Source organism: Megalops cyprinoides, chromosome 3 (assembly GCF_013368585.1).
Source record: "Megalops cyprinoides isolate fMegCyp1 chromosome 3, fMegCyp1.pri, whole genome shotgun sequence".
NCBI classification, from domain to species: domain Eukaryota; kingdom Metazoa; phylum Chordata; class Actinopteri; order Elopiformes; family Megalopidae; genus Megalops; species Megalops cyprinoides.
In genome coordinates, this window is record NC_050585.1 from 46,861,239 (window position 1) to 46,886,072 (window position 24,834).

At 52.0% G+C, this 24,834-nt stretch overlaps 1 protein-coding gene across 2 annotated transcripts; it reads left to right on the forward strand.

Moving 5' to 3' along the window:
- The first annotated feature begins 842 nt into the window (after positions 1-842).
- klf8 (Kruppel-like factor 8) lies at positions 843-22,913 on the forward strand. 2 transcript variants are annotated; one of them, XM_036524548.1, is made up of 6 exons: positions 843-1,308; positions 12,573-12,674; positions 17,488-17,962; positions 20,219-20,330; positions 21,838-21,980; positions 22,692-22,913. In XM_036524548.1, exons 1-6 carry the CDS (start codon positions 1,282-1,284, stop codon positions 22,871-22,873), a joined length of 1,041 nt encoding a protein of 346 aa, XP_036380441.1. In that variant the 5' UTR covers positions 843-1,281; the 3' UTR covers positions 22,874-22,913. The 2 variants fall into 2 exon arrangements, with proteins under 2 accessions (XP_036380441.1, XP_036380442.1); XM_036524549.1 differs by lacking the exon at positions 843-1,308 and adding an exon at positions 12,277-12,313.
- Positions 22,914-24,834: the final 1,921 nt, after the last annotated feature.

The window sequence follows — 24,834 nt, forward strand, 5'->3', positions numbered from 1 at the left end:
AAACAAAATGTGTAATACATGCTGTGAAAGTTACTGTTATGAGTAAAAATGCATTTGACAGCCACAATGAGTGCTGTGGCCTTTGACCACAGGCAATGGTAAGTATATTACACACATCTACAGACTATGACAAAGAGTGTGCAACATCTGAGTTTTAACTGGACAGTGCTGCAACAAGAAGGAACTGCAGAAAAGTAAAAGCTTTTCTGCCAACCTGTCTTGAGAGGTTATCTAATATTGCTATCCTGGTCTGGGCCGAGGAATGCCCCACAACGTGGCCTTTGATGCAGAGCCAGAGATTATTTTCTGAATGCATGTCCAAGTTGCCCCTCCCATGTTCGAGATAATATAAATCATAGGAGAGTTCGCGCAGGCACAGCTTCTTAGAAACTTCGGTCCAGTGTAGCAGTCGCCTACATTTCACTGCACGCAGGCAACAGCTTCACGCAGCAGAAATGTTCTTTTGACTTGAATGTTCACATAACGGCGGCGCTGAGTCGACGGTGGTGTCCTAAGTGAAACTAATGAAAAAAACATGAAAAATGGACTTTCCCGACCACAGTGAATAACTATTTACAGCACTGCTAATTACGGATCGCTGGCTGATGGCTTGTACCATTGTTATGCATTTTTGAGTCCCTGGGCTCACACTTTTTCCAGCTGTAGAAAAACACAGGAAAAACGACAAACGTAAGAGTAGTGGATAACAATCCGCAAGAAATGTGTAAAGTAGAAAGTATATTGTGGAGAACGCAAAGAGGCTAAGTAACAGCAGTAAAAGTCGTTAAAAAGCAAGTGAGCATGCAGTAATTCCATAGAACATCTCGTTTTGAGGTGGGGTGACAGGGTGTGTTCTCCGTGTTTTTTTAAAAAAGATGTGTGCAAATATGTGAATGCGGAGGGCAAATTTGGAAACCATGGGGCGCTGCTGCCGCTGGTTCGAGCTGTTCTGCGGCTGGCTGCATTGCCGCTGATTGACACAGTTGAGGGGTGGGGACGCAGGGTGGGGTCAGAAGCAGGGAGAGGCGGAGGAGAGACAGAGCGAACGAGCCCAACCCTGAACACGGCAACAACACACTGAGAGCGACACTGGGGAAGAAAGGATTTTCGACGCCGAAGCTATGATCTAGAAGACGATCCGAGGAAGCGACCGCTGCTTTTCCCAAAATTAATTTGAAAGGTGGAAAACTGCCAGCAAGATTACTATTATTCTATTATACCCCGCCCGTTCGACCCCCCTCCACTCCACCCCTTCACCACTGCACCCGCTTAGCTACCGAGATGCACACGGAGACTCGTAACAAGAAAGTAAGTCCGTTTTGATCATTTTATTGTACGATCTGTTGTTCTGTGGTCCTTTGCTGACGTTAAAGCACGACTTCGCATTGTCAACTCAACATGTGCCCAATTATGTGCGACTGGACTATGACTGCAACCGAGGAAGGTAGGCAGCTAGTTAGCCTAGCTACTGAGTTAGCTTGCTAGCTTAGGTGACTCGCACAGTCACAGGATACTGTAATACACATTTGCTAGCTGGCTAGCTAGTTCGGTGAGCTGCGAGTATGTACAGAAGGCAGCTGTATTTTATTTCTCTTCCCAAAAATACAGCGCTGGTCCTTCGGATTACTCCCAGGTGGACAAAAAGAGATCGGCAGTCGAGTTTGGTACCGAGTACGACCGGGGATCCTCTCTTGACGTCTCTCTCGCGTTCATCCCCTTTCTCTGTGGATCGAGTACAGGTTTAAAGTGCGGGTAAAACGAGACAGGAAGGAAACACAGCCACTGCAGCTAGCAAGACACCATCTTAGTTTCTTAAAGCGACAGTAGCGCTCGCAGAAAGCACTGGGAACGAGCCAGGTGTACCGCCTGGAGCCAGACTGTAGGAACATGGCATCGTTTGCCTTTGACCCTGCATTCATGTGGTCTCGCACTTTGAGTTTCATTCACGCCACGCAATGGGAGATCGAGCGTAAATACTCAATTGCCATTACTTTGCCAACACCCCCTGATTGTTGATCTGATTTCAGGTGTTAAAAAGTGAGACCACAGACATAACAACATATCAAATTGGTAAGACGAAAACAAGCAGCAAAGTTTTAGAATGGCTGTGCATTATATAAGCCAGATAATTATCATATACACCTTTATTAGTTATTATTGGTTAATATAAAATGCATGACAGAGATCCACAGTTCAGCCAATGGCACAATTTTTTCCCCACACCACGATGGTAGGGATTAGCTCTTGCTGTGTAATCTACAAGCAAGCCCAGAAGCATTCCTGAATGCTGCAGCTTGAGCAAGCCCTGATATTGGCAGAGGCGTTGAGGTGAGCGCAGCGGCGGCCTCTCATTGGAGGACAGGCTATGCAGGGCGCAGGGCGTGCCAGACATCGGAGCAATTATTAACAACTGTGGACAAACTTTGCCGAAGCCTGGTTAAACACTGTCTCTTGTCCACGAGTCCAAACCTTCAGGAGGTGTTGCTCTCTGTGTGGGTGCAGAGGTGTTCTCTTGTTGCTCTAAACCGGGCTTGGGTGGATGGGTGGGTGTGTGGGGTGGGGGGTGGGGGGGGGGTGGTGGCGTCTGTTTTTAGTTGTGAGAGTGAGGCCAGCCCTGGTCCAGCAGTGGAGAGATATTTTTAGGATCAGGGTTCCAGTTAAAAATGAAGTTAGTCTGGTGGGACAGAGACTGCAGCAGCAGAGAGCCAGAGGGCTGTTGGGCCGGGCGGGTGTGCGGCCTCACCAGGACGATTCCTGCAAGTGGCGGGATGAGGCCGGGGAGGGTGGGGGCTAGAGCGCGGGCATCGCCCTGCAACGCGCTGTCCCGTCTCTGTGCTGTTCCTTTAAGACGTGCAGTTAACCACCTGGTTGCCTAAGTAAGTTGTAGGCACGTCTTTGCCAGTGTGGTTAAGCAACTAATGGGGACTTGCAGGCTGGCTGGTGACTCGTTATGGCGTGTGAAGTTTTTGCTTGAGGAACTCGCGGGGACGTGTAGTCAAGCTGGTTGCTCAGGCGGAAGTGCAGTCTGGCTGGTAACACCCTGTGGTGTCTGGAGAAGTTTTTCAGTTGTGTTTGAGAGGGGGTGAAGCTGTGAGCCTGGCTTCTTTATGAATAGTCTGCTGATGCCAATAATGGAGGAGGAGGAAAGGGCTGGGACTTATTTTGTCTCAACATGACCTGAGACCTGTAGATCGACTGGTATCACACGCATTGCAGCACCCATTCTAATATATCTGAACGCTTCAGCTTTACCTCCCCATGGTTACTTCTGCACTTTGAATGAAGTACCTTTTTTGTTTGCTCAGTAACACATAACTGTACAGCCTAACAAAACTGAAAAGTAGGCCTGTAAGTCGTTCATGTCATGGCTGCAGCTTAACATGTAATTCAGAGGTTTTGGCTGGAATGCATAATGATTCTACACTGGAATAATTTGCAGAAATGTTTGATCATCAGCTGCACTTGTGTGGAGCAGGAACATGCACTCCCAGCCAATCATTGTGCATAGATTCATAACAATGACATCAGTGAGTTTACAGTGCCATTCTGGAGCAGATCTGTATTGTAGCTGTAGACGGTGCTTTATCTCCCTTGTATAGCTGCACAGACATCACATCAGAGTACTTGAAAGCTCTAGTTTAAAAATAATTATATATATACTGGCTGTCACTCAGGAGTCTCTCAAGCCTGTAGGGTATTAAACTATCACCGAGTTTCTGGCATGCTTTCAGTTTGTGGTTCTTCTATATGGCCAGGAGAGAAAAAAAATGATGTGAAAGATAAGCAAAGAGATGCCATGTAAGAGACTTGAGTATCAGCTTGATCGTCGGGGGGTAAGAGGTAGCGGCAAAGTTTCGGGCTCACAGGGAAGATCCACCTCCTGCATCCTCTCGGAGCTCTGGGGCTGTCAGTCTTTTGGTTTCCTTTTTGCCGGCGCAGGTCGGCCTGGTGCTGACTCTGTTGCGTCGGTTGATTTCACATAGGCCGTCTCGGTTCGTGCTGGAAAGTGGCCGGCAGTTTAAATCGAGCTACCTGGAGTACTCGAAGCCAGCGGCGCTGTGGAGAGGGACGAACCCTTGGAGCGCTCGTTCCGAGGTTGTCCACAGTCCAGGCTTAGCTGACTCCTGTAATCCGACACTGGGTGGGAAGCGCTCCCACCCTGTTGAGTTAGATGCACAGAGCTCTGCGGGTCTGTCTCTGTAAGCAGGGAGGGGTAGGTTTGTTTGCCCTCTTGGGTACGGGGAGGGAGAGCAGTCTCAAATGAAGGAAAAATGGTTTGAAACTGGTCAAGGGAGCGTGTGAGAGATGGCGAGCAAAGGAGAACGGGGGGTTGACTTTCAGCAGTTTGGGGAGATGAAGGAGCAGGAGGTGATGAGAATGGCTGATGCCCGTGCCCAGAAACACTGAGGTCGCAGGGAGGGCCGGTGACTGTGTGGCGATTGAACAAGAATGAATGAATCTGTGTCACACACCGCACAGCCTGTACCTGCATTCTATCACTGTCAGACTTTATACGGACTGCGCCGATTTGTCAGCCTAGGCCGCCGTACCAGAGAAGGGAATCCAGGCTGAAAGCACCATTAAAGCCTGAACGATCCGTCCCTGGGTCAGCTCCCCCCTGGAAGACCTTTGTTCTTTGCAAATCACCAGAGCAGCTGATAACACGGGGCACCATTTACGCTAGTCCTTTAACTGAAACGGCTAAAGAAAGCGCAAAAAGTCTGCCGATGAGTTAAAAACAACGGGCAGATCTGCGTCGTAATGTCATGTGCGACGCTCTGACGTGTCCCGCACTGAGAGGCCGAGAACCACGCCAGTTTTTGGGGCTGTCTTCTTTCTCGCTCTCTGAGTTAGCCTTCCAGGAGAGGGGCAGACAAGAAAAGGGGAAAAAAAAAGCCACAAAACAGATATGATCGAGCGACGTTTACTTTGTGGGGGCTGACGGCCGAGGATTCTTGGGCACGCAGCTGGGGAGTGTGTGTGTGTGTGTGTCTAGGGGAAGGAGAGCTGGAGACAGGAAGCAGGGAGTGGTGGTCAGAGCTGGAGGGGTGTGGAGCTGGGAACTATGAGGGAGTGGGGGATGGCTGTGTGGTTTAGCTTTGGGAGTGCAGGAAGTGTTTTTTTTTGGGGAGGGGTGGGAGGGCATGGAGGGGTGGGGAGGGGGGGTTATGGGGCCAAGAGCTCCTGGAGGGGGCGAGGGAGAGGTCGGGGTGTGGGGGGAAAAGTAGGGATATTGTCCATGTCTCCACAGATTAGAGCTGATGTGACAGAATGACCCCCTACCATCGCGGCACAATCATTAACCAGGGAAAGAATCTCGTCCCCATAGCAACCCCTGCAGTTCTGCCAAGCTGGCTGCAGTGAAAGGGAGAGGAGGGGGGCGGGGCGGTGTAGGGGCGGGGAGGGTGTGTCTGGATGTGTGTGTGTGTGCGTGGGTATTGACGTGCGGAGCTGCAAGCCGTCGGCCGCTCTGTGTGCGTTTGAGGGGTGAACCTTCTCCGTAGCACAGAGGAGCTTGTGTGTCCCCAACTTTCTGTGTGAATTTGAATGTGACTGTCGCCGGTCGCTTTTAATGTGTGCAGTAACATAGAGGAACACAGGAATTGGTTTTATTAGGGGAAAAAAAAAAAACATCCTTCTGTGTGTTTTAAAGGGTGCCTACAGTGTGCCCTGTGCCTCTCAAACTACCCTTCCGTAAATATCATCACAGCATCAGTTTTTTTTTCAGCTGCATACATGAGCCTCCTGTCTTGTGAAAGAGAAAAAAAAAAAACCTCTTCCTTCCTTGAGTGAACACTGTCAGTCACCCACATGTGAAGTACCAGTGCTCAGTGCTGAGAGAGAGAGAGAGCGAGAACGCTAGCTAAGACATGCACAGCTACTGTGGCCTCACCACCAAGCACCAAGAGTCGACTCTTCCGATGCTGAAAGGGGCTGAATGTTGCCACACTCTGTTGACAGCGTGTGCCATGTGTAGCACTGTCCTGCATTACTTTGTCTGCAGGCTTCTCGAGAGTGCTATGAGTGGGCCTGGGTGTGTTTCAGGATTGGGCCTACACTCCAGTTGGCCCTGTCTGCAGCTTAGAATTTGGCCTGTTCTCTTGTTGGGCCTGTGTGTGTGTGTGCAGGGAGTGCGTCAGAGGCCGCAGAGTGCAGAGGGCTTGTGGGAAGTGGCAGCACGACCTGCGTCAGTAGGGTGTGGTGAGATAAGGCAGCGGCCTCTCCCACTGTGGTGACTGTGCTGGGCGTTTTGGGAGACACTCCCAGGCGTTTCCCTGCGTGTGTGTGTGTGTGTGTGCATGCCATGTGTCATGTATCTTAAGTGTTATGAGAATCTGTGTGTGTGTGTATGCATGTGTGTGTGTGTCTGTGTGTGCTTGCCATGTGTCATGTATCTTAAGTGTTATGAGAATCTGTGTGTGTGTGTATGCATGTGTGTGTGTCTGTGTGTGCTTGCCATGTGTCATGTATCTTAAGCACTGTGAGAATCTGAGTGTGTGTATGTTAAGGGGTTTTTATCTCATGATTTTAGTGACGTGACTCTATCTCTGTTTTACTTTTGTTCTCACCATCTTCCTGTGTGTCCTCCTCTCACATCTCTCTATTTGTCTCACTGTCTGTCTTCCTCTCTCTGTAGCTCTGTCTCTCTTTGTCCCCATCTGTCTTACCTGTCTGTCTGTCTCTCTCTCTCTCTCTCTCTTCCTGTCTCTTTCTAGCTCTGCCTCTCTCTGTCCCCATCTCTCTTACCTGTCTCTCTCTCTCTCTCTCTCTCTCTTTTCCTGTCTGTCTGTTGCTCTTCCTCTCTCTCCTAATCTTTATCTCTCTCTCTGCCTGTCACTCTGTTTGTGTCTCTCTGTCCACATCTCTGTCTCCCTGTCTCTGTCTTCCTCTCTCTCTGTGGCTCTCTGTTCCTGTCCCTGTCTCTCTCTCGCTCTGTCCCTGTCTCTCTTTCATCATCTCTCTCTCTCTCGCTCTCTCTCACTCTCTCTGTCCTCATCTCTCTCTGTTGTTCTCTCTTTCTCTCTTCCTGTTGCTCTGCCCCTCTGACGCACACACACATGCGTGGGACAGAAGGCGGGGAGGGGGAGGGAGATGACCGGTGTGTTTCGTAAGCCCCCGCCGGTTCAGGTCCAGCCCCTCACGAGTGGAGGCCACTCTCTGACCTCACGCAGCGGTGAGGCGGTTCTGCCGGTGTCCCCAGCGGAGTGCGTGTATATGCGGCTCTCGCAGCACACCTGGTGTGGCCAGGAGGGCGGGAGGCCCATCGCGGGAGCGCCGAGAGGCCCAGGAGGAGAGAGAGAGAGAGAGAGAGAGAGAGAGAGAGAGAGAGAGAGAGAGAGAGAGAGAGAGAGAGAGAGAGAGGAAGAGAGAGGGAGGGGGGGGGAGAGAACACAGACGGGGGCCCCAGGGCGACAGAGGGAGGCTGCCCAGGGAGCAGGGGGGCTGAGCGTGAGGCCCTGTGTCTTTAAGATAGAGTGGACTGGGAGAGAGAGAGAGGCAGAGAGGGAGGGAGGGAGGGAGGGAGAGGGAGAGGGCGGGCCAGGGGAGGATACACATGTAAGGTCACAGCTGTGTAGGGCTGGGTGGGGGTGCGGCAGAGGGGTTAGTGACACACGGAGCTCGCGGTGACGCAGTGGCTCTCTCTCTCTCTCTCTCTCTCTCTCTCTCTCTCTCTCTCTCTCTCTCTCTCTCTCTCTCTCTCTCTCTCTGTCCCCCTCTCTCTCTCCCCCTCTCTCTCTCGCCCCGTCTCTCTCCGGCCCAGGCCGCCCGAATCGGCCACACAGAGACGCAGCGACAGCTCTGGCTGGTACACAGAACAAGATGTGCCCCAGGGCAAGGCAGCACGCACCAAGGAGAGTCAGCATTAATATTACAGAGGCCTGACATATTGAAACAGCGCACACACACACACACACACACACACACACACACACACACACACACACGTGTGCACTCTCCGTGCCATCTCCCACAGTAATCCCCCACCCCTGTGGAAATGACAGCAGCGGCTGCTTCGGGCCCTGTAAGGTACACAGCAAGCGCTTATTATACCCTGCTGTGCCTCTGCTTACTCCTCACGATTTGTAAGTAATTTTCTGTTCACACGTAGGTTCCTCCATTCAGGCCTGCTTGGCTGGGGCTAGCTGACAGCTCTGAAGTTGTGATTTGCATGCTGTATTCTATATGCACTCGGTTACTATTTAAAATGAGAGGGAGATAAGCGCTGGTAAATGATGCTATCACGACTTCTCTGAAGTTGCATCCAGCCTACAGAGTCGTATATAGTAATAGTCTGAAGCACCAACAGATTACTCATTGCGTCTGTAGTCGTCTTTATTCGGTATGTGCACAAACGTTCCCGTTTCGAATTCTGAGCTGTACAGCGGTGCTTGTGAGTTTGGCAAGTACTGCGTAAACTTATTTAAGTGGTGAAGGGTTTGACGCCTTCACATGAGTGTTTCGGGGGTCTCCTCCACACCTCTAACTCAAACAACCATGGAGGAGGTGGCTGTGTTGTGAATGCTGTCTGTAGATTGTCAACACACTGAGGGCGTAGTCAGGGTTTGCGCAGACTGCAGGCCCATATGGACATGTGTCTGGTGAGGGGTGTTGGCTGTGTTCACTTGTGGTGGTGGTATGTGTGTTAACGCATGTACACCTCACTGTATGCAGGCTCAGAGCATAAGAGAGGCCACAACTGGCTAAACACACCCCACCCCACCCCCCCCACCCCACCCCCCCTGCTGAGAGAGGGGAGGGGCTGGGGGGGGGGGGCTGGGCTAGGCCGCTCTGTGGAATTTGGGCAAAGGTTTGACTTGTGTACTCGGTGGGGGTGGGGGAGGGTTGGAGGGGGTGCAGCGGGGAGAGCAATCTGGTCCCCTTGCTCTGGGGACCTGTCCCGCGGTCCCGTGCTGCCCGACCCAGTCCTGCTGGCGTCTGACCCCCCCCCCCCCCTCCGTTCTCCACGCGAGGCCCAGGGAGCGCGCGGGACACAGCCTCCGATCTCGGGTTACGCGATTGCGCAACATCACCCCGGGAACCGGGCCCCAAGGCTCCGCCTTCAAAGCCGCCTCCTGTCTCAGTCGAGACTTTTGCTTTCTGTTTGGATTTATTGCGGCCCCCGCATACGTGGACGACGGTGAAAACATCCCCCTGTTGCATTGTCTGGCACGAGGGAGGAGATCACGGGTCTCGCGGGCCAAAACGACCGGGGCTCGGCCCGCCTCAGTCAGCCAGCCAGCCAGCCAGCCGGGCTGCTTTAAATTGCATTGCGGTTAAATTGCAGAGGTGTCCATGGGTGTGTTCACACGTGCACCTAGAATTAGAGCGCTGAAGCGTTCACCCTGCAGACTTTGAATTCTGGGAATGTGAAATGCGTGGCCAGTTGCAGTGGAAGAGGGAGAAAGGTACTTTGCCTGAAAAGGTGCTTTACCATTTGAATGCTTGGCTCTGTGTCCTGAGCTACCACCCCCCCCCCCCCCCCCCCCCCCCCCTTTCTACTCCAGCCAGTAGCAGCAGCTCTCTGGCTCTGACGTATGAGGGAACTGTAGTTTCAATAGGAGAGAAGTAATCCTTTATTTCCTTTCACTGGTGCAGTGCTTCTCAATACATTGACAGACGCATTTAATTACGCTGAAAGAAAATAAAGCATTTATGTAAATGAAAACACAACGGAACAATCAGTAAAAAGCCCCTGGCCTGGGGGGCAGTGTGTTTCAGTCCTCACAGCGACCTTCTACAGGTAAACACAGGAGCGTCAAGGAACTGTGCCACGGATAATACCGATTGTGTTGGATTTGAATGGTAGTTATGTCTGCTGTCATGAATTATGAAATAAAAAATCCCCATCTGTGATCCTCAGAATCTGAAGACTAGTAACGGGTTTCGCTACGTGAACGCACCTTGTGAAGTCAACTGCGATGACCACGAGGTCAGCGTGGTTTTTTTGTTTTTGTGGAGGCATTGTGCTAGGAAATAACCGTGTTTGGTAAAAAAAAAAGGATCACCCTGAAAGTAACAGCACTTCCTCCCTAACCAAAATAGGAGCCCCGCGGTCGCGACCTGTGAAATTTCCCTTCGTAGTGACTGCTGGTCTAAAAAGCTCTGAGAGACCTGGCAGAGGAAGTGGAAGAGGAGCGTTCGCCCCAGTCAGCAGAAACCTCAGAGCCGACCCACTGTAGGAAGTAAGCCGCATTAAAGAAGTAAAACTGCGCTTGTAACTGGTGTGGGACCTCTGGCCCAACGGGGCCTTTGTGTAGTGCGCACACACCGGAAGCGCGTACCTCCGAGGCGGCCAGAGCAAACACAGACGCAGGGAAGCTACGTTATCGTTAGCGGGTTAACAGCAAACGAAACCGGACTGGAAGGGGTCTTCCTCTTCGCTGAAACTCGCGGCGGTTCCCCCTGTCTCATGGAGTGCTTGGCCCGAGTGGAGGGCGGAGCGGCAGAAAGAGGTCCTTGCTGTTGATTGAGGCCGAGGAGCGGAGTGGCGTGGCTCGTTCCGGCGGGGAGCACGTTAGCGCGCGGACCGCAAGCGGTGAAGCGGAGGAGCCGTTAACCATGCGGTGGGGGGGGGGGGGGGGGCCTCCCGAGGGGTCGGGGGGGGGGGACCTCCCGAGGGGTCGGGGGGGGGGGGGACAAATGGCAAAGGTCAGGTGGCCGGCCTCTGACCGGTTTGTGTCAGAACGGAAGACGGAGGGGAAGGCCAGATTTGGGACGTTGTAGGTTATTTACTCCCTCAGTGTGTGGTGCCCTGTTTTCCTCAGCAGTGCAGGACTGTGTGCAGATGCGGTGGCAGCAGCTGCCGCTGTGTGGTTTAGACTCACTGGGTAAATACGGCGGTCATGGCCGTTAGCATGCAAAGTATGACCGCTCGAGAAAAAAAAAAAAACAATGAAGTGGACGCTGAGGCAATTTTTGCTTGAAAGTTCGATCGACAGCAATTCATTACTGTAGAGGGCTGTCTCACCAGATACAGAAGATGGCACGCAGTCCAGAACTTCCTGGGCAGGGTGTGATTTCTCAGGACAGGAAGAGAGCACTTAGTTTCCTACAGGGACAGGAAGTGAAGCCCCTGTTCCTGGGGCAGGATGAAGAGGGGTCCCGGGTCTCTCTCTGGCTGTCCCGGACGCGGGTCACCGCTGAAGGGAAGCGGGAGGGTGCGGGTTTCACCTCTCCGCTTGCACGGTCTCAGGGCCGAGGAGAGAGTGAATGCGGGGCTGTGAGAGCCGAGAGCTGTGACCCAGATTGTGGCTGGGGGGGGGGGGGGGGGGTGGGGGGTTTGGGGAAGAGCTCTGTGCTCTCTCTCCTAATCCCTCCCACACCTCCCTTCTTCTGCAGACCCCCTCATCCAGCAAGGCGCACCTCCCCCCCTCCCCAACTTCCTGCGGGGAGGGTGGTTGGAGGGGGGTTGGGGGGTCTGGGTCACACCCACCCCACCCTCGTTTATTCCTGGAACTCCCCACAGTATGAGGTCCCAGGGGAGGCCGTGGAGCGTTCGCACACACCCTCTCCCAAAATGCCCCCCCCCCCGTCCTCTCCGACTGCCAGTCCGGCCCAGCCCAGCAGTGCAGAAGGCGTTCCTCTACATGCTCTGCACTCAAGAGCCTGAAGGAGGGCCGCTCCGGCCGACAGGGGCAAGGAGATTTTTTTTTTAACGCTCCAAGCTGTGTGCGAAGCAATAATAAAAAAACTCAGCAGCGTTTTAACTGGCTTGAGTTTTGTGTTTTTGTTTTATGTCTATGGCGTTCTGCAGCGGGTTATGTCCATTACCAGTGTTGTGGTGTGCTGAATAGTACCTTTGTTTGTGTTCATAGTGGGGTCTCTGTGTTGTGTGTAGTCTGTCTCTCTTTACAATGGCGCTGGGAGGGGGCTGTGGTGAGGCAGGGTTTTTTTTTTTTCCAGAAAGGGAGGGGGGCCAGGGAGGGAGGGGGGGTGAAAGAGGAGCCACACCCAGGCTGATTGGCGAGGGCCACACCTCAGTGTGGAATCCGCTGCAGTTGGGTCACATGTCCTCCCCCCCCGCCTAAATGTTTCCACATTGCTCTTCTTGTGCTGGGGACGGCTCAGCTCCACTCTGTCAGTGTTAAAGAACAGGGTGTGGCCAGTTGCTATAGAACGGGAGGGGATACTGTATTGCTTAGCATTCCACCCTCCCTTCTCTCCTTCTCTCTCTTTCTCTCACTCCCTTCCCTGAGTCACACTCTCTAGGTTTAAGCTCCCTTTATTGTCTCGTCATTTTAGGTAGTTTATTTTTTTCATCTAAAATCCTCCTCAGGTTTTTATTATTTTTTTCTTGAGCCCATAAGAAAAGGTAACCTTTTTAATGTCGGTTTCTCCCTATTAACTTTACCTGTTCTTCTCTCTTACCTCCCTCCTTCCTCTCTTCCCTGACTGCCGGCCAGTGTCCCCGTTTTCTCTCCTCCTTCTCTCCCTCTGTCTTCCACAGTTTATTCCTCTTTTTCCTCTGTCTTCCTCCTTCCATCTCTCTGTCTTACCTGTTTTTTTTTTTTTTTTGGTTCTTGTTGCCTCTTCTCATTGTCACTCACGCCAAATTGTTTGTTCTCCCCCAGTGCGAATCGAGTCTTAAGAAGCCCAGTGCCTCCAGCTCTGAGTCAAAGGGAGAGATGCCTTCGGCCCACATCAAACCGGAGCCCGAAGAGGTCGACTGCACGGTGAGCATGTGGGGGGCTGGGGGGCGGGGGAGCAAGGGGGGTGGGGTAGGGGAAGTGGGGAGTGGGGAGTAGGGGGGGGGTAGTTGTGTTGCAATAGAGGAAGAGGTCAGTCCCATAGGAGCAGCTCAGAACATGTGAGCGTGGCTCTTCCTGGCCAAAGGTAAGCCCTGGAGATGTTAAACCCAGGGGAAGTGATCTGATGGTCAGAGCTTTGTGTGGGCTGGGTGAGAGACTGAGTGACAGAGGAAGAGGGGGAGAGGGAGAGGGGTAGAGAGAGAGGGAGAGGGGGATAGAGGCTGGAGCTCACAGACGAGGTGGTGTGGGGCAGCTCCTGAGTACCACAGTTACTGCGTACCTTTTACATGGGAATCTACTGGATCCCAGTGCCTTGAAGCCCTTGCTATGAAGCCCCGTTTCTTCCCCAAGGCCGACATCCCCTCTCCAGAGCGTTGGCTGAGCTCCTGCGCCTCTCCCACCCTCTCCTTCTCCGTCTCTCTTTCCAAGTCTCGTCCAGGCCCTAATAGAATATATCGAGGGAGGCTTCCGTTCTGCCGTAGCCATGGCAACGGGGCTCTGGCGGGAGTTGGAAAGACTGTGATGTAGCCTCCCAGTACCCCTCCCTCCATCCCCCACCCTCCCACTGCCTCACAACACACCCCCACCCCCTCGCAACACATTCGCCGAGTCGTAGGAACACAGCGAGACTGTGTACCTGTGAGGCCTCTCTCTCTCTTTCTTTCTCTGTGTCTCTCACACACACACACACGTGTGCACTCACTCACACGCACACGCACTCGCACTCGCGCTCACGCTCACAAACACACACACGACACGCGCACCCGCGCATGCATGGACGCACTCCCAGAGCGCGCATGCGTGCGTGCATACGACACGCATGTATGCACACAGACACGGACTTGTCCTCCAGCTAACAGAAGCGTTCATGCACAAAGATGAGCTCCACACCCCCTCCGTCCTCCCTTTATTCCGTTAAACACACACACACACACACATACAGTACGCACTTTTGGACTGTGGCCCCTCCGCTCAGACAGGGGGGCAGTCATGGCCGAACGACGGGCTCCTCGGACTTTTTATCTGTTTCCCTCTCTGCTGCCTTGTTTGATAGGGAATGTCATATTACATCACTCTTGGCCAGAAGTTGTGGGCTAAATCAATCAGCATTTCTTTGTCTTTGTGCAGAATTAGCGCGCTAGATGCTTTTCTGTGCTTGTGTTGCTGCATGCTGTAACGTCAGCCTTAGGCTCTGAATGTACCTTCACTGTCCTGCCCAGTGCAAGCAGTAAGCAGAAGCATTAATAGCACACATATCACTGGATAATAAATAATAATTATGTATGTGTGTATGTATAGGCTATGTATACACACACACACAAAGTGTGTCTACATGCTTTTTTAAAGATATACGTACAGACATTCGTTTTCTTTCTTTTCTCTGATTTTCTTCCTAACAGTAGAAGTGGCCGAGCAGGTTCACTTGGTTCAGGAGGGCAGTTAGCTGTGGAGCAGTCAGCCTCACACGCCCATCTGTGTTGGGCAGGGCTCCGCCTACCACCCCACCCCCCCACCTCCCTCCCCCTCGTCTGCCGCACTAATATCACTCACAGCTGTTGTTTTTCTTTTCTCCTCCTTTATTTTATCATCCATATCTGTGCCTTTCACACCCCGTCTTGGGTACGAGACAAGACTGGCTGCTCCCGTGGCACAGAGACGCGACAGTATCAGCGCTGGCCAGGGTGACGCGGCGACGGCGGGGCTGGGGGGTGGGGGTGGGGGTGTGGGGGTGAGAGACAGAGGCTAGGGGAAGGAGACAGACGGGCTCCTTACACCCAGAGCCGGGTTCCCCCGATCTGGTGCGGCTCCCCCGTTTGAAAGCGAAAGCGTTAGCATTCTATCGTGGGTGTGCGGCCGTGTTGACTCAGCATTCTTCCAAAGCACCTCAGGCAGCTAGCCTGGCCTCGGAAGTGTTGGTTTGTGTGTTGTGCTAAGGCCTGCGAGATCACACGTTTGCTAACGTCAAGTTAGCTTCACATAGCAAGTTCTTCAACTTCTATTGCATTTAGCAATGGTTTTTATTTGAGGACAAGAAAACCAACCTTGCATTAGAAAAAAAATTAATCAGCTTGCTATGTAACTGTTCAAACACAATATCAGTAATTAGCTAACTGCATTAAGTCTGTTGTGAGAAGTTATCTGTAAAATCACAACTGTCTAGGTAGATATCTGTTCTGTATCAGACCATTTTATGCAATGAATAATGTAAAACAACTTAATATAGGAAGCTATGGTTTGCTATTTTGAAACAAAAGCTAGATATGTGAGTTCTTTCGCAAGTCAGTTACAGTGTTTTGTTTAGCTGACTGCATCATAAGTGATGAACTTTGACCTCTGAGCTGTGATCACAAGACACATCTTTTCTTTACATTTTAGGCCATCTAAATGGATAATATACGTAAAGATTGACAAGAGAGGTATTGGAGTAACTATAGCAATGTAACAACAACGTAACAATAACCTTTCCGCTGTTAATGGACTCAGACCGCATAAACTCAGTGTTAAAGCACAGGGGCCAGACAGAAAAGGTCTTGCTAATTTCAGACTAAGACTTTGACGGTGCTGTTGACAGTGAGAAAGCAGTTTGACAGAGAGAGACAGAGAGAGAAGTGGGAAGAGAGAGTGAGAGACATGCTGGAGTGTGACAAAGTCAGGTGATTCCCGTTGACTAACTCATGTAAAATGCTGCCATCATCTGTAAGATCCAATGGCAGTTGTGTGGCCCCAGTCCTGGTTTCAGAGGTCCACTGATCCACTAAAATTTCGATACTGAATACATTTCCATCCAGCTCTCTCCATTTCTGTTAGAGTGACCGATAGGTTGTACCCACAACAGCCATGTTATAATGTTGATCATTATAAATGCTATAAGGATCAGTGTCATTCAGAATGCTGATGGGGATGTGTTGTCTGTTATTGGTGCAATATCAATGTAGTTTAGTGTACGCAGCTAACTACTTATACACCAGTGAAACCCAGCCCCCAGCACTGGTTGCAGCTGGACTGATTGGTTAGAGGAATTACCTGGCAGGCAGTGATTGGTGTAATTTGTGACTGCCCACCGCCATCTGGTTTTCTCAAGCCCCTCACCCTGAAGCGTGGCTAGAGCAAGCATGGAAGGGGGCTGCGTGCGACCATCCTGGCCCTGTCGGGTCCTCTCTGCGCCCCTTCTACCCCCCCCCCCTCCCCAAAAGAAAAGAAGGGACACAGGACAGGCGAGGAGGGGCGGAGCCGGGCTGTGCGGTCAGGGAAAGGTGGGGATACGGAGAGGGAGAAAGAGAGGGAGAAAGAGAGGGAGAAAGAGAGAGAGAAAGAGAGAGAGAAAGAGAGGGAGAAAGAGAGCGAGAAAGAGAGCGAGAGAGAGAGAGAGAAAGAGAGAGAGAAAGAGAAAGAGAAAGAGAGAGAGAGAGAGAGAGAGATGGAGCGGGTGGGCGGGAAAGGAGGGAGAGGGAGAAATGAGTCAGCTGATACCTCCTAGTTTCCATGGCAACCGGAGGCCTTTCCCACCCACTCGCCTTTCTCTGTCCCCCTCCACACCCCCCACCCCCGCCCCCCCCTCTATTTCCAGCTCTCTTTTTTCTCCAAATCTCCTTATCTCTTCCCTCCATCTCCTCCACTGTCTTCCCGCTGCCTTTGTCCTCAGCAGCGGTTTAATTCGGGATCCGCTGCGTTATTCGTATATAGTGCCCCCCCCCCCAACCCCCTGCCAGAGATAGGTGCTGCTCTGTTGTCTCCGGAACTTTATTCCTGCCTTTTTATGGGAGCTGGTTCCCATCTGATCTGTCTGTGCCATCAGGGAGAAGGAATTTTTGTTAGGCTTTTACTCTGGGGCCTACCACCATAATGATCCACACACACACACACACACACACACACACACACAAACACACAGACACAGACACTTTTGCATGCACGCACATGCAGACTTTTGCACACGCGCACATGCACACACATCCAGTTTCTCACACTTGCACGTCCTCCCTCCATCCCCCCCCCCCCCCTCTCCTCCCCGCTCCTTATTTCCTCCTCCCTGTCCTCTCCTCCTCTCCCTCTCCCGGCGTGTGCGGGGCCCCGGCAGGCTGGCTCCTACTCCGGGGGCCCGCACTGTGTGGCTGGCAGTCTCAGTTCCGCTCTCCGCGAGCCAGGCAGAGTTCACCTGGAGCCCTGCCAAGGCCCGGCCTGGTGCTCTCCAGCTCCGAGGGCCCCATCAAGCCTGCCATTGTTCCCCCGGTGTGTGAAGCTGGAGAGCAGCTGAGTGAGAGAGCCTCGCGGTGGGGCAGGGGGCCTGTGTGTCGCGCTCTCTCTCTGTGTGCAGTGATCCTGTGCTGACCATCTTCTGTGTCTCTCTCCCTGTCTCTCTGTCTCTCCTTCCCTTTCCTTCAATTCTGTCTCTCTATCGCTTTTCCTCCTGTCTCCGTCTCTTTTTCTCTCCATCCCTTTCCTTCTTTTCTGTCTCTCTCTCCATCCACTTCCTTTGTCTTTCTCTGTCTCTCTGTCACTTTTCCTCCTGTCTCCATCTCTTTCTCTCTCCATCTCCTTCCTTCCTTTCTGTTTCTCCCTGTCTCTCCATCCCTTTCTTTCTGTCTCCATCTCTGTCCCCTCCTTCTGTCTGTATCTCTCTCCCTTCCACTGCCTCCTGTTCTTTCTCAACTTCTCCCCTTCTCTCTGTCTCCGTCTCTCCTCCTGCCCTTCCTGCATTTCCCCTTCCTCTCTGCCCTCTCTCCCTCGCTATCTGCAGAAGCCGGAGGCCAGCGAGGACCCCTCCCAGCCCACAGAGCTGAAGTCGAAGGGGGCGTCGCCCCCGCCCCTCTGCACCGCCAAACAGGAGGCTCCCGACGGCCTCTCCGCCGACCAGACGGAGCCGGTGGACCTTTCCCTCAACAAGCCCCGCCCCTCCCTCCCCGTCGCCACGGTGGCGTCCAGCCCGGCGGCCAACCCGCAGGCGCCCGGCGTGTCGACCACGCCCATCCCGGCGGTGCTGTCGCCGGGCTCCATCCTGGCCTCCACGCAGGGAGTGGGCGGCCAGCAGATCCTGCATGTCATCCACACCATCCCGTCCGTCAACATGCCCAGCAAGATGGGCCAGCTGCAGACCATCCCAGTGGTGGTGCAGTCGCTGCCCGTCGTCTACACCGCCGTGCCCACTGACGGCATGGCCACCGCCGCCATCACCGTCCCACTCATCGGGAGCGACGGCCGCTCGGAGGGGTCAGGTGAGGACGGGATCACCCCCCCTCCCCGGATCACTACATTACATTACATCATTGTCATTTAGCAGACGCTCTTACCCAGAGCAACTTACATCAAGTTTTTTACAATGTTATCCATTTGTACAGTTGGATATTTACTGAGGCAATTGTAGCTTAAGTACCTTGCCCAAGGGTACAACAAGAGTGCCCCGGCGGGGAATCAAACCGGCATCCATTCGGTTACGAGTCCTGCTCCTCCACTATGCTACACCGCCACCCATTACTGTCATTTAGCAGATATTCTTATCCAGAGCAACTTACATAGGTTACAATTTTATCCATTTATACAGCTGGATATTTATTGAGGCAGTTGTGGGTTAGGTACCTTGCCCAAGGGCACAGCAGCAGTGCACCAGCGGGGAATCGAATCGGCATCCTTTCGGTTACAAGCCCTGCCTCCTTACCACTACACCACACTGCTGGGGATGTCCCACTTTTTAGCTCTAGCGCTCTGTCTCTCACTCTCTCCCCCCTCCACAGTCTGGGATGAGAGCGCGACAGTGCGCTCACACGTGTGCGTCCGTGACGCTAAATGCACGCAGCGCTGTCCGCACCGAGGTGTTCGCGCGCGGCCGGCCTGTCACTGGCAGGGCCTGCCGCTGATTTATATACGGGACGGTCAAGCATGTTATCGCCTGCCCGATGGTGATTTATGGGAGCTAATCTGGCTTTCTGAATTTTTCATGCGTCACACTTCCTTAAGTGCGAGCGCTAACAGACAGCTCGTATAAATAGCGCGCATAGGCTGCAGAGGTGTTTCCATTGAAACGGAGGTTGAACTAGGTCCTCAGAGCTGTGCTGCTCTTGACCTGGACACACCTAAAAGACGTTGCTCAATTGTGAGAGTGCATGAAAAGACACACCTGATGCAGTTTTGACACGCCCTTCTCTTACACTCCCTGCTTTAAAGAAAATACTTTAATTAAAGGCACCCTTTCTTTACATGAAGCTCAGGGGCATCACCTGTTTCCTGGATCTGAATTATAACAAAATTTGAGTATGAATCACTGTGGAATTTGGAATCCTGAGAAGAAGGGAGTTCTCTTGAAAGAACAGTAGTGTGCATTTTACAGTCCAGGACAGAGAGGTCCTTTGGAAGGCATAAGCCTGTCCTTCTGTTTGTGACTTGGACCCTGCTGTGAGCTCTCTGCTGGTCCTTTCCCTGTTTCGTGGTTCCCCTCTCCTCAGAGGAACCCTGGCTTGAGCCTTGTTTCTGACACACTATTACATTACTGGCATTTAGCAGACCCTCTTATCCAGAGTGACTGACACAGGTTACAGTTTTTACATGCTATCCATTTATTCAGCAGGATATTTACTGAGGCTATTCTGGGTTAAGTACCTTGCGCAAGGGTACAGCGGCAGTGCCCCAGCGAGGAATCAAACCAGCAACCTCTTGGTTACAAGCCCTGATCCTTACTGCTATGCTACACTCAGTCTTACCCCACGTGGATCAGGACAGGATCACATGACCAGGGCGCATGGAGCCACAGTCCAGCTCTAGACCATGTGATGGGGGATGGATGGCTTTCTGACCGGCCTGGCCTTTTAGCCCAGATGCCCCCTTTTTATCATCTTAATCTGAGCATGGCATTGAATGGGCTGCTGGGGGCCCTTAAGGTTTTCAAAGCCAACGTTTCACACTGAACCGTATGAGGAGAGACATTAAGAACCGATACACAGGAGATGGGTCATTTAGACTTTGAATGGGGGGGGGGCACCGTGAACAATGGCGTGTACAGCCTCTCCCTGCCTGTCCTCGGGGCAGATAAACTCAGCAGGGGTTTTTCAACAGCCAGGTCACTCTCGCTTTGCTTCCTGCTGCTGTTTAAGGGGAGTCTGCAAGAGACGACTTACAAACTGTGTCCGGCTGCACCTTCTTAGGAGGGGCACACAGAGCTCAGATGGGCTTGGACATTTGTTTTTAAGCAGCACTATATGTAACTGTAGCTTTTGTAAGAGTGCACTGGTTAACTTGTGGTAGGGCTTCAACAGTGTTACACTCACACTCACTGGTCTGGGAGTGTCGTTAGCCTGATCTGACACTGTTGCTCGTTTAAATCGAATGGATACACTTATGTTCTATTGTGAGGCAAGTGTGCTCTGGAAAACAGCGTCTGCTAAATTCATGTAATTTAATGTAATGTAATGTAATAATACAAACCTAAACAAAACCCCACACAACTTAAGTTTTGCCCTCTCTTTCCTTCACCCCCCCAGTACGCATCAAGCCCGGGTCGGCGTCCCCGGTAGAGTTCCAGAGCGACAGTGACGCGGAGAGTGGGACAGAGACCGGCTCGGCCTCCTTCAGCACACAGGGACTGGATCCCGGGTGAGCAGGAGAGCACATCTCCACAGCGTTACTGGCCCTGGACTCTTACATAATCTTCATCTACATACACACTGCAGGGGTAACCCTCCCTGTTTAACTGGGTGGACTGTGTGTGTGCGTGCGCACGTGTGTGTGTGTGTGTGTGTGTGTGTGCCTGTGTGTGCCTGTGTGTCTGCATGCGTGCGTGTGTGTTTGTGTTTGTGTGTGGGTGTGTGCGTGTTGCTGGGCAGGGTTGTGTCAGAACTGGGTGTAAACAAGGTTACGTAATGCAGTCTGCTGCGACACCTCCCTTTAAACTGTCTGAGGAGAAAGAGAGTGGGAGAGGGAGGGAGAGAACGAGGAAGAGAAAGAGAGAGAGAGAGGGAGGACAGGATGGAGGAGTAAAACTCTCTTGCTGGTACAGTGTGCCGGGAGAGAAGGGAAGGCAGTGAACTAATTGGCAAGCTGGCAGAGAGAGTTGGAGAGAGGAGGCTGAGAGGGAGAGGAAGGGAGGGAGGGAGGAAGGAAAGGAGGGGAGAGGGAGAGAAAACAAGAGGGGGCAGTGAGAGAGGGGGGAGGAGGAGGAGGGGGAGAGAGAAAGGGAGCAGGGTAAGAGATCAGCATTGGACTGGAAGCTGCCCAGCTGTGTGGAATTCAGGCACACACTTGCGCACTAGCCCCCTCTGGTGACCATTCACTAGCATGACAACCAGGGCCAATATATTTAACTGTAAGACGCCACTTAAAAAGAGCATTGCACAGTATATATGAAAGTCACCTCCGTTGTAAATGTTAAGCAGTTCGTGCGAACTTGTGGTTAAAATCCATACGGATTAAGTATCGAAAATAACTGATAAGTGGCATAGATGTTAAGATCTGTGGATGTTGGTGTAATAAATATTCGCAGGGAGTAGAATGCTCTCTCACTGTAAATGTGACCCAGAAGACTGCTTGGTTCCTCTGATGCAGTAGCAGCTTTAGACCCATCCTTCCTCAGGTCCCTTTACTCCTGACTTGGATCACTTGTTAGGATCAATAAGTGCACATGGCTGTGTGTTCAGGGCTCTCGGTAATTGATTATTTAGAAATGGAAAAATCCTCAGGAATAAGAGACTCCAGGAACATGGCTGGTTTGAAGTACATATTGGGTCGTGTTGCTGGGCTGTGTCACTTAGGTGTGTTACTAAGGTATGTTACTAAGCCATATTACTAGTGATAAATTTATTGAGCTTTGTTGCTGGGGTATGTAAATTATGCTGTTTATAAAGCCACCTGTTTAGTAGAGTCCTATGACTCATGGTGCTCTTAGTGATGTAAGCCAAGGAAAGCATGTCATTAGATGTACCACCCAATTTTTTTAATGAGTATTATAAGAATCAGCCTAGGGTGTGTCTGGTTCCTTCAGATCGGCCATTTTACGGTTTTACTGGACCGATTTCCTACTTTGAGAAGCTTCTGGGGCCTGAAAAGCAGTGAAGTAGCTGTGATAGTTGTAGTTGCACTAATAATGAGATTCTCTCTCCTGTAGCTCTGGAGTGGATCTAGACATGCAGGCCGATCCTGATTCGCCAGACATGAAGAGGAGGCGTGTCCATATGTGTGACTACGACGGCTGTAATAAAGTCTACACCAAGAGCTCCCACCTGAAGGCGCACCGCCGGATACACACAGGTATGCACACCGTCCTTTCCCCTGATCCCAGATCAGCGTTCACACTGCAAAACACAGAGTGACAGCGGCCTGCTCCTTAACGAGTCAGGACTCGCAACCGAAAGGCTGCGGGTTCGATTCCCTGCCAGGGCGCTGCTGTTATACCCTTGGGCAAAGTACTTAACCCACATTTCCCTCAGTAAATATCCAGCTGTATAAATGGATAACATTGTAATAAACTGCAAGTGATGTAAGTCGCTCTGGATAGGAGTGTCTACCACATTACATTACATGCATTTAGCAGACGCTGTTATATCCAGAGCAACTTCCATCATAATAGAACATGAGTGTATCCATTCAGTTTAAACAAGCAACAGTGTCAGACCAGGCCAATAACACTCCCAGACCAGTGAGTGTGATCATAACACTATCCAAGCCCTACCACAAGTTAACTTGTGCAATCTGACACAAGCCAGGTACACTATGATACAACAGTCCCTAGAACACAGACTCACAATACATCACAATACTACACATAAAATAAACATCAAATACTAGACGTAGCAGGTGTCAGGGAGTGGGGATTGCCAATAAAAATGCCAAGAGTGTAATAATGTAAAGAGTGATAGCTGAACGGGTCAGTCGAGCACCATGGTGCAGCTGAGGTGTGCAGGCTGGGGTTCCTGTGAGGGGCAGGCTGTTTATGTAGTCCCCCGCCTCTTTGCGTTGCAGGAGAGAAGCCGTACCACTGCACGTGGGAGGGCTGCACCTGGAGGTTCGCCCGCTCGGACGAGCTGACGCGACACTTCCGCAAGCACACGGGCATCAAGCCCTTCCGCTGCATCGACTGCGACCGAAGCTTCTCCCGCTCCGACCACCTGGCTCTGCACCGGAGACGCCACGTCATGATGTGAATCCGGCCCCCCCCCCCCCCAACCAACCAACCAACCACCACCCGGCCCCGCCCCCAGCCAGCCAACCAACCAACATCGCCCACCCCCCATCCACGCCTCCCGACCCCCCGAACCACGCCCTCCCTCAACAGAAAGGAAAAAAAAAACGGGAGGGACTTTGAACTGTGACCCCCGCTTCCACACAGCTCCACTCTGCCCTCATCACCACCCCCTCCACCCCACCGATTAGAAAACTCATCCTGCAAGGGGAGGAACAGAGAGGAGGTGGAGATTCCGGTCAGTAAACGCCTGCAGCAGTCTCCCACGCTCACAGCCCCCCCCCCCCCCCACTGCTTCCCTCTCGCCGCTGTGACATCCTGCCGACCCCCCCAAGGCCCCTGGCCCCTGGCCCCTGGCCCCCCCCCCCCCCCCCCCCCCCCCCCCCCCGGCCCCGTTCAGTGTGTAGGACTCGGATGGGTGTCTGGGACTGGGGAAGTCAAACACGCGTAGACCTGCGGTTCACCGGGTGCCCTGTGGATCCTGAGTGTGAGAGAGACTAAATGGAAGAGAGAAGGGTATTCCTCTGCCCCCCAACCCCCCCCCCCCCCCCCCCGGAATAAACATGCCAGACACTCCCAAACGACACGTTCAGGTCACCTGACGGGGAAGTGGAGCCGAGGGGGGGGGGGGGTGTCATTGTGGTTGGTTTCTGTCATTGTTTGTCCGAAGGGGCGGGGTAGGGGAGGTAGCAGGGATGGAGGTGTATCTTCAGCTGTCTTGTGATTGTTTACTCAATGGTTTGATGCCCTCTGATTGTTCTTTTGTTCAGAAATTTGTGTGTGTGTGTGTGTGTGTGTGTGTGTGTCTGTGTGTGACTGGATGCTGAAGGAATAGTGCTATTTAAAGTCAGTTAAACTCAAATTCCTCTTCCGAGCCCTTTCCCCACCCTGTTCTGAGAGGGGAAGGCCAGCCCTTTATTCTGTCTTACACGACCTACCCATCACCACGAGAGAGCGAGACAGAGCTACAAGACTGTGAATTCTTATTTTCTGTTGTCTTACTTTGTTGTCAATCAAAACCTAGCATCTTCCCTAAAATTTTAGAGTTGTTGGATAACAGTGTTCATGTTGCTTATTTCTGTATTATTAAAGGCTTTTAGTTCACGGTTGCCTATGTTGGCTTTTATCGAAAGTAACATCTCCCAGAAGACAGAGATGAACACATTGTCTTTTTTAATAAAAAAATAATTATTCACTTTTGATAAGGCTATGAAATTGAAAGTTTGAGACTACAAAGGTGTTTCTCACAGGGAGCAGGGGAGCTTTATGTGTATTTGTGTGTTTGTGTGTGTGTGTGTGTGTGTGTGTGTAACTGTGCGAGGCTGTGTCATGGTTTCATACTGGAGGAGAAGCATTGTGGGCACATGCAGTTACTTCAAGCCTAGTTTTAAGCATCACAGCCTAAATGACGTAAAGGCGATTCGTTATGCGCGTTTGGATGTCACAGTAGCCCGAGAATCGCAAGTACCCCTGTGCCACCCCGACCAACCCCCCATTTTTTTTTTTTACCCGACCGGCCCTTGCTGCGTATAATGTAGTTCCTGTATTATAAACTGACCGTTTTTAGCTCCTGCCCGGGGTTATTCGATTATGCAACACACACAGACCTCACCCCAAGCGCTGTCGGAATGCAGCGGCGAAACCACACGTGCTTTGTGTTGCTGTTACTACGCACAGCTTGCGCGGTACGGATGGAATCGCGAATCCGAACCGCATCTACAGTAAAGGGGGGCTGCCACTTTCTCATAGCCATTGTATCGCTGAGGCCAGTTTATGAAGACGATTGCGTGCAAATCAAAAATGCCTCGCTCAAAAAAAAAAACAAAAAACAAAAACAGCTCAAAAATGCCTGCGGCCTGTAGCCTTTTTTGCTGGCGTTAGGAGCATGCGTAGAAAACCGAGACCTTTGGCCCAGTGAACAGG

Excerpts from the sequence above, each read along its gene's own strand:
- klf8 (XM_036524548.1), top strand. The coding sequence starts at position 1,282 with ATGCACACGGAGACTCGTAACAAGAAA. Across the intron at positions 1,309-12,572 it reads CGGAGACTCGTAACAAGAAA|TGCGAATCGAGTCTTAAGAA; the intron begins GTAAGTCCGTTT and ends GTTCTCCCCCAG. Across the intron at positions 12,675-17,487 it reads CCGAAGAGGTCGACTGCACG|AAGCCGGAGGCCAGCGAGGA; the intron begins GTGAGCATGTGG and ends CGCTATCTGCAG.